At 38.1% G+C, this 15,603-nt stretch overlaps 1 protein-coding gene across 1 annotated transcript in view; it reads left to right on the top strand.

Moving 5' to 3' along the window:
- The window catches only part of EDNRA (endothelin receptor type A), a 59,449-nt gene extending 56,977 nt beyond the window's left edge, over nucleotides 1-2,472 (top strand). Inside the window, exon 7 of the mRNA XM_025921467.2 lies at nucleotides 41-2,472. Coding sequence (XP_025777252.1) covers nucleotides 41-181 — 141 coding nt within the window. The 3' untranslated portion in view covers nucleotides 182-2,472. The remainder of the gene's footprint in view (nucleotides 1-40) is intronic.
- Nucleotides 2,473-15,603: the final 13,131 nt, after the last annotated feature.

Raw genomic sequence — 15,603 nt, 5'->3', positions numbered from 1 at the left:
TGGTAGGCTCATGTTATTTAGAATCTGTTCTTTCTCCCAGTCTTGCCTCTGCTGCTGCTGTTACCAGTCCAAAAGTCTGATGACTTCGGTCCCCATGAATGGAACAAGCATACAATGGAAGAACCACGAACAAAACAACCACAACACAGAGAGGAGCAGCCATAAGGACAGTATTAACTAAACAGCTTAAGAAACATTAATCAATATTCCTTCAAAGTCTGTTGAAGAGAAAAAAAATCACACAGCAACTGTGTTTCCAGAAATCTTTTCTCCAAGTCTTCTCCCATGATGCAACCCCAACCCCAGAAAAATGCTTTCCAAAACATCAGAGGGTGGACTGGCTTATAGTCACAAATTCAATGGATCTTTCTTCTTTAATTTATCTAATTTACATATTCTGCATGTTATATTCAGCACCAAAAAATGTTGGGAGTTAGCAGGGAGAAAGGAGACTGTTCAATTGAACCAGAAGGATATTTGCTACTTTTGCATGAAAATAGAGTCTCCGAGTACTTAACAGCTTCCATGGCAGTTCTGTGGAATGTTCCATGAGAACTGGTCATAATGAAAATTTTGCAATCTTGACAAGGTTTTCTTTTTTTTAATTGGCCAAAGACAGTAAGATGAGCAATTAGGTTAATGTTTTTCATGTCACTTTTTTTATTTTTAACACACCAATTCTCAAGCTGCAACAAATACAGCCACTTAAAGCACAGACTGATACCCACATGTGGCAGTTTAATAGCTGCTATTCAAAGAATTGTTAAGAACCTATATATATATATATATATATATTTTTTTTTTTTTAATGGTGTTTCATTACAGGAGATCTGGAGCATATTTTTATGTTAAATTTTAAAATAATGCTTGAATCAAATAATTCTATTTTTTGCAAACCCAATCTTTTTAAAATGTAGATATTTTGTGTAAAACCAATGTCATGTACCAAAATGTAAATGTACAAATCATTCAACTATACCCAAGAATTTCAGTGGAATGTATTGAAGTCTAAAGCACACTTCATAGAAAAAGATTGAATCTTTTTTGAAGATTTGGAAATTTTCACTGAGACTTTGTTTTTTTGGTCATAGTAACATGTGTGTGTATGTATGTGCATATAAGATGTACATATACATATATGTATAATGTATATAGATGTAGGCATATCTATATACATTATACATATCACCTCATATTCTCTTGATTTCTCTTAAAATGTTAACTGGCAGTAAGACTTTTTTGGTCATTCCCTTTTCCATATAAGAAACAATTTCAAGGTGGCCAACTGAGTTTATCATGTCAGTGAAATATAATTATCCCCAAATGCCACCATGAACTTACGGTTCTTCACTTCCCTGGGTTTCCAGTATGAATCGAAACACCTCCCCACCCCTGCTCCTCACATGGTCACCATTTCAAAGGGCCCACAGTGACTTTTGCTGGGCATTTTCCAAGATGTTTACAGACTGTGAGTACGGCAAAAAACCTTTTACTGTGTGTATATAAATATATATAAACAACTGTACATTTCTTTTAGCCAATTTTTCTGTGATTGTCTTTATGGAATATACTTGTGTGTGTGATATATGCATGTGTGTGACAGTATGTATGGACTTAATGAAATCTAATAATAATGCCCTGTAGTTGTACTACAGCACACACTCTGAGTGGGTGGAATCTAGTGGTTGTTCATCATGACAACTGGCCTTAGTTTTGATATATCTGTGTTCACAATCCTTGTGACCATGTTGCCATTACAAATGGAATATGAGAGGCAGCATGAAAGAGGATGCACCATGGGTTGACAATAGGGTTTGTTTAATTAGTTGGTTGGTTGGTTGGTTGGTTGGTTGGTTTGATAAAACAGTATTTGGGGTTATACTTTTTCCTGTGCTAGAGCAAAAATCATTCAATTTTGAAGTAGTATATTGTCCTGGTTCCTCAACTCAATGTGCTGATGAGACTGACAAGAGGTCTGATGTTTCTATCAGACTTCACCAGATAGATTGCTGATGATAAATTACCTAAGCTGATTTTTGGGCTATATTTTAGCATAGTCATGTATAAAATGATATCAGGTTCCAGCTTGTGCCATTGCAGGCCTCCTCTATGTGTGAGCAGTCAAATTCCGTTACTATACTGGTGAATCACATACAGTGATATATACCTATAATATAAGCCATAGTTCACATCATTTTGTTTAGACAATTGTCTTCTTTTTAAAGATATTTTGTCTCTTGCATATTAAAAATGCATTTTATAAGTTCAGAGAGTCATAGATTTCTGAATAAAACACAGACTTCAATGTGCATTTAATTTATGGACCAGTAAGTAACCATGATTTACTAACAGGAATAGTTCCAATTTCTACCTTTACCACATCTTTCCAAGTAGATCTGTAGAAATGAGCCAGAGGCCAAGGCCCCTGCATTGGCAGTGGCCCATAAGTATAAAATAAAAGTTTACAGAAGACTTGCAAGTGTCTCTTCATTTTTACATAGTTTTACATAGAAAATGTTGATTACGTGATGCCTGTTGCAAACTTCTCCCTAGTAGTAGCCAGGCAAGCAATTTAACTTTCAAATAGGTACTTCCTATTCTCAACCTACTTTGTTATACTAAACACTTAACTCTTTCATTAATTCCTTCATTCACCTTTCCAGTAAGTTTTAAGCATCTACTATGCACCAGGCATTCTTCTAGGTTTGGGGGACATAGCAGCAAACAAAACAGGCAGAGTCCCTGCTCTCATGGAGCCTGCATTCCAAAGGAGGGAGTTGGACAATAAATAGCGTGTCAGGTGGATATCTGGAGGAAGATACTCATATATACCTACATGCTTATTTAACATCTCCAAATGAATGGCTAACAGACATACTATATCTAAAACTAAGCTCCTGATATCCCTCTAGCCTGTGCTGCCATAATATTTCTCTGCTTATGTATTAGGGTTCTCCAGAGAAACAGAACCAATAGGATAGATAGATAATACATAGATGATAGATAGATAGATAGATAGATAGATAGATAGATAATACATAAAAGAGGAAATTTATTATAGGAATTGGCTCCATGTGATTATGGAGGCTAAAATATGCCATGATCTACCATCTACAAACTGGAGAACCAGGAAAGCCAGTGATATAATTCAGTTCAAGTCCAAAGGCCTGAAAAAAACAGGGGAGCTAGGGTTAACTCCCAGAGTCCAAGGCCCAGGAACCAGGAGTACCAAAGTCCAAAGGCAAGAGAAGATAGATGTCCCTCATCAAGAAAAGACAGAATTCACTGTTCCTCTGCCGTTTTGTTTTTTTCAGGCCTTCTACAGATGGATGACACCTGCTCACACTGGTGATAGCAGATTTATTTGCTTTACTCAAGCTTCTGATTCAAATGTTAAACTCTTCTGGAAATACCCTCACAGGCACACCCAGAAGTAATATCTTACTGGATGTCTCTTAGCCTAGTCGACACATAATGTTAACCATCATAGCTCATTTAAAGACAGCTTCATTCTTTGAGCTGTCAGGATAAAAACCTTGAAGTCATTGCCCATTCTTTCTCTCCTGTCTTATACTAAATGCCTCAATACATCCTGACAGCCCTATCTTCAATATATATTCAGAATCTGACTACTTCTCTTTCTCTGCTTCTACTTCCCTTTTCTGAGCCACCAATGCCATTTGCCAGGATAATCACAATAGAATTCTATCATGTTTTTATCACGCCTGCTATCAATGCTTCTATCATTTCCAGCCTTTTAAACACTATACTCTAATTGGAGCCTGTCTCTCGACCCCTATAAACGGTCTAAAGGTATTCACATTTCCAAGCTAAGCTGACCAGTATCCCCTGGGGAGTTTTCTAGTAACAACTGAAGTAGGAAAGAGCCCTTTCCTACTGTGGCACACCTGGTAGGACATGACCATGGGAGCTGTGCCACCATGGTTTGGGCATTATGAGGAAAGTCAACGTAGACTGTTACAAAGATGAAAAAGAGCATATAAGCTCCTGGTTCCAGTTTTCCCTGATGCTTTCCCATGGCTTGAGTAAGCAAACTAATATATTTACTCTTGTGCCTGTGCTAATAAATTGGGTTTTTGTTGCTTACAATCCATACATTCTAAGAACATCTCCTCTAAGTTATCTTGATTTATTTCTCTTTTCTTGTTTAAATTAAGAGGCTTTATGTTTTTTAGAGTTTAAGGTTTATAGAAACATTGATTGGAAAGTACAGAGAATTCCCACATGTCCTCTTCCCCTCCTTGCCTGCATGCAACTCTATTATTTCCCTCTTGTGTCAGTGTGGTATACTTGATGATCCAATACAAGAGTGTTAACTAAAGTGCAGAGTTTACATTGGGTTTCACTGTTTTGTACATTCTATGGGTTTTAATAAATGTATAGTGACAGTTTTCCACCATTATAGTATCATTTAGAATAGTTTCACTGCCCTCAAAATACCCTATGCTCTACCTTTTCTTCCCTCCTTCCTTCTCCTTCTTGATTTATCTTTTCACCCAATACAGATATGGTAAACACCCTCCATTATTACACTGTGTGAGTTGCTGGGAATACAAAACCAGATATATAAACAAATAAATAAATGCACTGACATTCTTAGTGGTGACTCATAGATGCCAGCATAGGAGCCGGTAAAGGCACAAAATAGTCAAGATTCTTTAAACTTCAACTGGTGACATTAGAGAACACAGCGAAAAGGTTTTCCCTTCTACGATTCTTACTTCAATGCAAAAATATGTCACTGCTAGGAGAATGACATAATAAAAAGCAATAGACTATTGTCTTTACATTATGAGCTTTTTTAAGCTGTAAATACATGTCACTTTCCACTCAAAAATAAACCAAATATCTGTGCCTTTAAAATTATTAAGGTAATGAAACAAATGGGAGATTAAGTCCAGGAAATTGCCAAGACAAATATTAACCTTTTCCTAATCTCTTATCCTTATCATTATTTTTAATAGTATTACTAGTCCATAATATAGCATTAAACACTATATAGGTATGGAGTGAGGAAAGTGCACTACCAGTATTCCCCAGCCTCTCCAGGCCTGAAATTCTAATACCATGGTTCCTTTATTTGCACAGCAGTGTATTTATTGACCTTTCTCCATACTTCAAACCGGCAAAGTTAAATCAGGGCCCAAGTCCACCATATGCAGTAGTTTCTGAAATTCCAGTGGGGTCTTCATACTAAAACCCCCCCATGGATTTTTTTTTTGTTGTTTTAACAATCTTACATTTGGAGAAGTTTCTGTGACACTTTTCCTCTAAGTATTTACAAAGACAAACCAGTGTCTATATTTGGTCAGCACTGATACTCTGGCTTTTTTGTTTTGAGAGAGGCCACTGTTCTTAGAACCAGGGAATAATCAAGAACCAAAATTAACACTGTAACTGCAAAGCCAGGCTTTCCCCATGAAGCAAACTAGCATAGTTCACTTTTGATTTGATGAAGCCAGAAGTCCTAATATCTCATGGTTTCCCAAGCTTCTCACATCGATATTATTCAGTAGATGTCTTTGTTTCTTCCTGGGAGGTAATAAATTAGGAACAGCAATGCCAAGCGTAGATATAGTAAGACAAGTCATGGAATCTCCTAAGGGAATAGAATATTCCACAAATTTTTCCTTTTTGGCCCTAAACCACAGTCCTCTTTCCTAATTTATCTACATAGAACTGACCATCTTTCATTTGAATTTGATTCTATGATGATAGATACAATTGTATATTTGGTGCTGTGTGACAGATTTGTCCCAGATGGGGGACAGTAATGCACGCTGCCCAGACTGTGTAGTATCGTATGATCAGCCAAATCACAGTCCCCAGTCACCTACAGGGCACAGCCCTGACTCACTCCATTTATGCAAGTTTTTACAGAATAAAAAACCATTTCTCTATGAACGATAGCTCATTATTTATCTTAAAGTGTGACACCTGGGATTAACTGCAGTTAAATTCTTGTTTCTAAAAATATCTTCAGGGGCGCCTGGGTGGCGCAGTCGGTTAAGCGTCCGACTTCAGCCAGGTCACGATCTCGCGTGTCCGTGAGTTCGAGCCCCGCGTCAGGCTCTGGGCTGATGGCTCGGAGCCTGGAGCCTGTTTCCGATTCTGTGTCTCCCTCTCTCTCTGCCCCTCCCCCGTTCATGCTCTGTCTCTCTCTGTCCCAAAAATAAATAAAAAAACGTTGAAAAAAATTAAAAAAAATAAATAAATAAAATTTAAAAAATAAATAAATAAATAAAAATATCTTCAAATGAGAAAATCAACTAAAAGTGATCAGGTGAAGGGAACTAAAAGTGATCAGGTGAAGGGAACACAATCAGGTGTGCTTTTAGGCTTTTCAGGCATACATCTGTGCATAATGAAATAAAACTGACTTCTTAGTCTAGTCTTTTCTCTATTTTATGAAATCTAATGGGGTTAGGCCTGGAGCACAGTTCTTCATTTGCAGTCAAGACCTTGTTGGGAGGGAAGGATTTCTCTGATGATTTTAAGCCAAGCAGGGCTGATTCAGAGGGAGCAGGCGGGGGACGGTGACTTCCCAAAGGAAAACCCATATGGCCTTAGAAAGAGGAAGAGGAACAGCTGCATCGCTTCCTTTTTTCCTGTTTGAGGATATTGTCCATACATCCTGCTACTCCTTATTTCTGCTGCTTTTCACATCTGTAGCTTAGTTAATTCTTTCATTTCTATTACTTTCTTTAAAAAGAATTTATATGCAGGGGGCCTGGGTGGCTCACTCAGTTAAGTGTCTCACTCTTGGTTTCAGCTTAGGTCATGATTTCATGGTTCTCGAGTTCAAGCCCCACATCAGGCTCTATGCTGACAGCACAGAGCCTGCTTGGGATTTTCTCTCTCTTTCTCTCTCTGCCCCTCCCCATTCTCTCTCTCTCTCTCAAAATAAATAAACTTAAAAAAAAGAATTTTTGTTCTTCAAATTATAAAAACAATATAAAAAATAGATCTATAATATATTTAAAGCCCCTTCAGAACAAAACAATAATTAATGATCCATGTATTCAAGGGGAGAAAGTTTCTATACATGGGATTTTAAATATAATGTAAGATATATAGGTATAGATAGATAGCTATAGCTATAAATATTAGATACAGACAGATAGCCATCTGTATGTATATCTTACATTTAATTTATCCAGTCTTTTGCTACTACAAACGAGGCTACATTGTACATCTCTGTACTAGTCTTCATGGAGACTTGTGTGATTTCTCTGAGACAATTACAGGTGAGTAGGATTGCTGCTCCATCACAGGGGTTTTGCAAGTTAATACCCTTACATACTGCAGATTGTCCCCACCAGGTCTGAGTGGAGCCATTATTATTACTCGGGGCTCTGAGTGGCCTGCAACTGCTCCACTTTACACTGGCACTGTCACACCGGAGGACCATATACCTTTCGGCAGATATACAGATGCTGTCAGAGACCTCACTAGATCCTCCTGGATCTCTTGCACCAGCTCTGTTCACCCATCCCTAGCATCGTGTTTTTGCTACTGTTTGTACCTACAACTTTAAAAGTGGCTTTCCCTTGGACACAGGAGCCTCCTAGTTTGTAAGGAGAAGTGGAAGTGTGTGGGATTTTTAGGTTCACCTACAACTCCCACCTGTGGGCCAACGGCCTCCTGGTGTGGGAGCACAAAAGTGCAGCTCTTGTGTCTCAGGTAGGACAAACACCAAGCACCTCAGGAGACAGGGCTGCAACTTCACCTGAAAGCTCACCTTTCTTAGGGTCTTCCCTTTTCCCAACTTGCTGCTTCTACTCTCTTACTGGTTTCTGCTTCTGGGGCTGTGCCTTAAGAAACCACTTACACCCAAATCCTTGCCTCAAGGACTATTTCTGGAAGAGTCTGCTCAAAGCTAGCACGTGTTTTTATTTCACTGCTGAATGTAATTGGCAAATTTTGACATTGAAAATATTAGATTCTTCAGCATACTGCATCAGGGCTCCTATTTGAAGCTACTCTTAATTTCTCTCTCCAGGGCCTCTTAGGATGTATGGGCCTCTACTAATTGGCCATCCAAACTTCCCCACTCTCTACTTCGGTCCCATTGGCTATGAAAGAGCATGGCTTTTCTGTTGGGTGCTAACACCCAACACTCTAGGAGCTCCATTTCAAGCTCTAAGTTTTTCTGCGTATCTAACGGGATACTACTACACTTGCCCTTAGGAGAATATGCCTCTCCCAAGTGTCTGACAGATGAAGGTGTCAGTCATTTATGAAGCTGGAAATCAATAAGAGAGGTAACAAGATTAGTCAGCTGGAGACTGGGAAGTGCAGGGAGCAAGCAGAGACCACTTTTTCTGGGCTTGACAATGAGAGTACCAGAGAACTAGGATGGCAGCCTGAGAAAACATCAGGGTCAAAGGAAAGGCTTCTGTTTCTTTAAGAGAAAAGCAACCTCAGCATTAAGATGGAAGAATTGAGGCCAGTGAAAGGAAGAGATCATGGATGTGTGAGAAAAAAAAAAAGAAGATAATTGATGGATCAAGCTCCCAGAGATGATCTGAGGAGTCAGATATGGCAGGCTTTAAAAGGAAAAATTTGAAACTAAAAACCTTTGGATGTCAACTATATGCAAGTGAAAGAAAAAGGAAGAGAGGGAGAGAGAGAGAAAAGGAAAGGAAAGGAAAGGAAAGGAAAGGAAAGGAAAGGAAAGGAAAGGAAAGGAAAGGAAAGGAAAGGAAAGATGGAAGGGAGGTTGATTCTTCCTCACTGACTAATCAATAGCATCTATTTCTTCAGGCATGTGATTTCCTATATCTTATTTAATTTATCCAGTCCTTTGTTACCACAAACAAGATTACACTGTATATCTTCCTACTCATGAATGTCCTTTGTATATGTTTTAGGCTTACAGACAAGAACAGAGCCTGTTTCTTATAGGTAGAAGAGTATCATTTTTAAATCATACCTTACGGGAACATCCTGGAAAGATACCAAGTGCACCTGTATGAATGAATGCTACACCTTAGTCAGCTCCTAGCTAGAGGGACTCAGAGAAGACTGACCTATAGCTAGACTCAGAATGGCCTCACCCACACTCCAGGCTATCTATAGGTGCCAGTGAAAACCATACCTGTACAATCTTTTCTATAATGAACATGTGATCCTTGCTCTGTAATCAGAGTATGTAAATAAATACAGAAAAATTATCTTTGATTTTGATAATAGTGTTAAACTTTCTTCAGTTTAACAGCCAATGGGTTCTCCCAGAGAAACAGAACAAATAGAATATACATATATAGTAGTATATAAGAGATTTATTACAAGAATTGCCTTATGTGATTATAGAAGCCAAAAAGTCACACAATCTGCTGTCTGCAAACTGGAGAACCAAGAAAACTAATAATGGCATCATCCTATCATCCAGTTCAAGTCCAAAGACCCTAGAATCAGGGGGCCAATTGCATAAGTTCTGGTCTGAGTCTAAAGACCTGAGAACCAGAAGCTCCAATGGTCAAGAGCAGAAGACAAAGGTCTTAGCTCAAGCAGAGGACAAATTCACCCTTCCTCCACTTTTTTGTTCTTTCTAAGCCCTCGATGGATTGGGTGATGCTCACCTGCATTGGTGAGAGCAATCTTCTTTACTCAATCAAATGCTAATGTCTTCCAGAGACACTCTCATAGACATACCCAGAAATACATTTTATCAGCTATCTAAGCACCCCTTAGGCCAGAAAAGTGAAAATAAAATTGAAAAGTGAAAATAAAATTGAAAAGTGAAAATAAAATTGACACATAAAATCAGTCATCAGTTATACAATAAATGCACAAGAAAAAACCAAAATCATTTCATTACATGTTTATGTTTTCTTATAGAAACGATCAGAGAAAATAAATTTCCAATAAGCTGGAGATGTATACTATGTACATAACTGTGCCTTAAAGCTTTCATTTTATAAACATCTCCCAATCACATAGCTGTTCCACATTAAAGAGTCTTTCTCACCATTCCAAATCTATCAGTCAGGGTAGCTGGTGGAGATTAAGCTCTGAAGCAGTCTAAAGTGCCTACCTTGCCTTCCCCTGTGTGTCCATAGAGAATCTATAAAATGGTAGACTGTTTTCTAACTCCTCCCCCTTCACTGAGTGCTCCATTTCCAAACTACCCTGGGCCCAAAATTCATCAGGCAGAAGGGAGCCTGAGTTCATTACTTCCTCCACACTGACCCTCTTTCTCAGATTCTACGTCATCTACAGATATTCAGCAATTGTATTGCTAAACCAATTGCACAACCTCTTGGGCTTGGTTAGTAGATACAGTCATCCACTTTTGTCATCAGCCTGGCATCCAGAATCTCTTTCAATGAAAATGGAGAAGGGTCATGGGAACTTAATTTTCTACTGAACCATGAATTGGTTTGGGAAAAATAACGGTATAACTTCTGACCATGCGTGAGATCACACAGCATTCCACCAGGTTGCCCCAGTACTCCAGGGACCACTGTGGTTACACTCAAGTACTCTCATCTAGGAATTATGCTGCATAATGTACAATTTTACAAGCTCTTGCCTTGGTAGATTACACAGTATGCAACAAATAAAAGGTTGTCATTCTGATTTCTGCCTAAATGTCGCCTCCTCAGACCTTTCCTGACCACAAAATGTAAATTACTCAGTCACTCTACCATATCATATATTATTTGGTTTTAATTCTCTGCATAACACATATCAAACTTAAGTGAGTCTTCAGTTTGGTAAGTTTGTCTATTGTATGCCACCTCTCACTAGATAAAGGACCTGGTCTGTCTTATTTTTTGTAATATCCACAATGCCTGAAATAATTCTGGATGACACATAGTTAGCCCTCAATATGTATATAGTAAATTAATTAAATCAAGGTGATACAATAGAAAAAAATGCCTAGGAAGTTACCTTGAGGCTACTTTTAATATAGGATGGTCAAAGAAAGTCTTTCTGGGAGATGAAACCTATATGACAATCAGATAAGAGTATGAGGTTTTGATTATTACAATGGCCTGAACGTTTTATTGTTGATATGAGACTGTTATTGTGAAAAAAAGAGCTTTATAACTATTGAAGAGCAACCCAAAAAAATATGGGATTGGCCCAACAAGAGAACAGGAATGGGACTGGTGGGACTGTATGGGACTCTATTTGCTATTGCATATCTCCAGAGTGGGTTTAAAAGAGATAATGAGAAAATTCATTTTCAGTGCTTCTCAGAACATTTTTCTTTTCCATAATCCAGAATTTCTTCCCCTAAAGCTCCTTACACAATTAAGGCTTAATCACCCAAAGGGAAGGGATGGCAGAAAACACCTAAAATAAAAGTCCCCAGTGAAAACATGATGAGAGAAGATTCTACCAGATTAGGAAAAATATATGCTCTTCTACTGAGCAGAAGGGAAGCTTAAGAAGGAACACTATGAACATCCCACCTGGGTTCTCTTGGATTTCAGTGCTCCCACCCCATATCCCTAAGATTTAGCCAGTTGAAGGGTTGATTGCAGAGACAGAAATCAGGCAGAGAAGAGAGACAAGCCTAAAACTGGTAAATTGTGCCCTTTTTAGAAAAAGGCTTGTACACTACTGTTTCTATTTGGAAAACATGAACAGACTGTCTCACGGAGCACCTGTTGACCTAAACCAACATGTCTTCAGCTACTGAGAAATAAGCATGAACTATTAGACATGGAGAATTTTATTAGCTATCCTCAAGTCTCCCATACTTTCCCATGCAATGTGGAAAAGATATAGACATTCCTACTTGCTCCCAGAGAAAGCCATGGAAACCAGCCAAGAGTCAAGAGCCAGAGAGCCTACCTTTGGGTTACTATATAGAAAGGTGAGATGACACTAAAGGCCATAGGCTAGACAGGGTAGGCCAGAGAGACAATAGAGGACAAAACTGGACATTTCAGCAGTGGATGCAGTGAAGACAGAAGTCACTCACTGCAGAGGTAAATATGTATCTCAACTGGTGATCAACAGAAAAACAGAATGATATCACCAGGGCAAGGAACCTTTGTCCATAAAGGATAAGTAAGCTCCTTCTTGCACCCAGACACCATCTTGGGCATATGGAGAAGGAAGGGAGACTCTGCAGAAGAGAAACAACTCTGGTGATGCTTATGAATTTTAAATTGCTTGAATATGGGTATATATAAACCCATAAAAACCAAATTATAATCTAGAATAGGTGAAATTACCTTCTAATAATAAGCTTTAAATGATTAATTTCTACAATCATCAGGAATTTAAGTAGCTCCAAAGTAACATAAGATCAATTATAGAAATACATACTTTAGATTGTTTCAATTTTGACCCTACTGTGTTATATATAGCTTAAGTGTCCACTTCTAATGTTACAGTTTGAGATGCTCGAGCATGTTCTATTCAACTCACAAACCTCCACACTAGGTATCCAAGGATTCCTTTGGTCTTATAGTTGCCCTGGCGGCAAACGTAGGGTACAAGTAAGAGTGCAGCTCCCTCTATTTGCTATAGAGTCAAGAAAAGGAGACTTAGCTGGGTATTGTTTTCATACCCACAGTGGCTGTATGACTTACTGCCAGGACACTTGAGGCCAGTAATATTAAATTCCCAGTAAAGACTAGGACATCAATAGTGTGACTTTGAACTTCTCTGGAAGTGACCCTTCTCTCCCAGCATTTGTGTTGACCTCTACACTTCCAGACACACTACTTCTCACATCCTCAGCCTCTCCCAATTAAACCTATGTCTCTCCTCTCCTCACTACAAAAAAAATTCTTTTTTCTCTTTTTTTCCAACACAGTAGTTGTTAAGAGCTAATAGGTAGAACCAAGATTATCCACTAAATTTGGACCCCATAGTATCGGTTCCTTCTCCTCAGGAGCAGAAAGACCTTTCTTCAGATCTCCCACTCATGGAAGGGAAGAGAGAGCTTTATTTTCCATGCAGCAAAACGTTGCCCAAACATTCACTACTACTTGCCTCTTGTTCCCACTAAGTCAAATGACTTCTAAAAATGCCAAAAGAAAAGGCAAACCCAACATGAGTTTTGAGGACAGAAGAGATCAATTCAAATGAAAAAAAAAAAAAAAGGTAGTTAACCAAAAAAAACACAGAAAATATAGGATCCAGTAAAACAGAGGTTCCAACACAGGAGAAAGGCAAAAAACTTCCCAGAATAATGGAGATCAGCAGCAGGCCTAGAGCAAGCAGTCCAAATCAAAGAAGGAGGAGAGAAAGCTTGAGAAAACAGAGCTTATCTGCAGGGGAATAATGAGATAGAACTAGTAGAGTGTCTAATAGTGTCCAAATTGTAACATTGTTCTAGTGGGAATCACTAGAATCATAGAAACGGGAAACTGTGCCTGTGTGCATGTGTGTGTAAAAGAGCAAGAGAAAGAGAAGGAGAGATTGAGAGAAGACCTCATTTACCCTGAAAAGAAGCCAAAATATAATATGTAAAATTGTTAAATCCACGGAAATGATGGTGTGAGCACACTGTTCAAAGAGGTGAAGTTAAATACCAGTAAAAACAATCTAAAATTTGAAAGCAGTAGCCTCTGGGGGACAGGTATCAAGAGAGGCAAAAGCAAGGGGCTTCCTTTTTTCATTATTAGCTATAGAGGATTAAAGATGGTCACAAATTCTTTGACAGCACTCCCATGGAAGGGTCTATTTCCCCTTTCCATGAATGAATTTGGGTTGGCCTATAACTGCTTACCAATAATATACCAGTGGACTTGACACTCTGTCATTTCCAGTCCTAGTTTTTTAGAGGATTAGAAGCTTCCACTGTGGTCTCATGAATCCCTGAATCAACCTGTAAGAAGACCAACTACCTCCCTTGAAAGACCACATGGAGACGCCTTTAGACTGAATTAAGAGAGAAGTAACCAGCTGATCCCAACCTTTTAGCCACCCCACCAAAACAGCAGATATGTGAATGAAGCTGTCTTGGAACCACCAGACCAGACCAGACACCAGCCAAACACACCCAGTTAATGCTACATGGCACAGAAAAATTAGCCAGCCAAGCCCTGCTTGAATTCCATATCTACAAAATCTTGAGATATAATAAAATTATTATTGGTTTGATCCATTATATATTGAAGTAGTTTGTTATACAGCAATAGATAATTGGAAACTAAGTCTTTTAGTCCTCAAGAGTAGTAAGTCTTTAGTACTAATTTTTTAGCATGTATATGTATAATTTTCATAAAAATAAAAAGTAAATTAAAATAGTTTGATCTGAGTAAGGTCAATGGAGTATATTGAGGTCAATTTCATGATTGCAAAATTGTACTATAGTTATACAAAATGTTACCCTCGGGCAAAACTGGGTGAAGGGCATAAGGGAGGGGCCTCTCTATATTATTTCTTACAACTGTGTGAGACTCCACAATTATCTAAAAATGAAAACTTAAAAAAATAATTTGAACAGCTGAATGTCTGTATCTTGTCATATTTATATATGTTTAACAAAAAATAGTGGCATACTTTATATATTATCCTACATTTTTCTGTTTAATATATTTTATACCTATATCCATGTCAGCACTTATAGGTCTAGCTTATTAATTTTAATGACTACATTAGAGCCCTCTGTATGAATTTGCTCCCATTTACTTAACTAGCACCTTACTGATGGATATTTATGTTTTTTTTCCTTTCTGGAGACTATGTACTCTATTAAATCAGAAGAATTCTAAATTCCCTTTGAGTGATAAAAAAACTGGGCAATATGGCAATATCCCTCTAGTATAAACTGAAAGAACTTATTTCTATCATTCTTATGATAATTCCTTTCCTGTCTTCACATCTTCCATAAGCAATTCTAAGCCTACTTCTAAATCCAGGAAGTGTCCACATATCTATACATAGCTAACTCAGCTTCTGGGTAGCAGATTGCAATGCAAACTGCTAGATGTCAGGGGAAAAAAAAAAAAAAACAAAAAACATATAACTAAAACTCAAAACTCCAGCCTTAAGTCACCCTGTCTGAAGGGGTGTCAAAAAAATGAAACCAGTAAAGAACACTGATATATAAAAGAAAGAACTGCTCTTCAAAACCAAGCCTCAGACCACAATGCTTCCAAAACCCAATATCTCAAAATAACTATTTACTCAGACTAGCATGTTTTATATTAATGATAACATTAAGATCAAAAGAAAAAGTAAAAAGGATGTTCCAGGTAGATACACTGAATTTCTAGCCAAAAATAAGTTATTCTACCATCTAAAAACTCTCTGTGTTTTTAAGAAGGTGGATCTGGAGTGCATTCTTCACTCATTTACTAATTCATTCAGACACAACATCTAAGTGTCTGGTAGTGTGTCAGAAGCAGACAAAGGCAGCTATTGGTCCCTGGAAGAGCACATACTCCAGTGCAGGGACAGAGAACCACATAGATAAGTATAAACACTGTGACAGAGGGTAATAAAAATAAGCACGTGGTAGCACAGGGCTACACAGGAGGACATGCAAGCCTTTATGAAGGAAAATTTTTAAATTGTAAGGTAGGGATAGGGATGTCTGTGGGAGAGAGAGCTCATTCCACGTGGAAAGGAGCATGGACAAAGTCCTAGAAGCAAGCATAAGGT

This window comes from Puma concolor, chromosome B1, assembly GCF_028749965.1.
Source record: "Puma concolor isolate L17-30 chromosome B1, mPumCon1.1.hap2, whole genome shotgun sequence".
Classification (NCBI taxonomy): domain Eukaryota; kingdom Metazoa; phylum Chordata; class Mammalia; order Carnivora; family Felidae; genus Puma; species Puma concolor.
The sequence above is the reverse complement of the archived record's forward strand: the minus strand, read 5'-3'. Positions and strand labels throughout refer to the sequence as shown.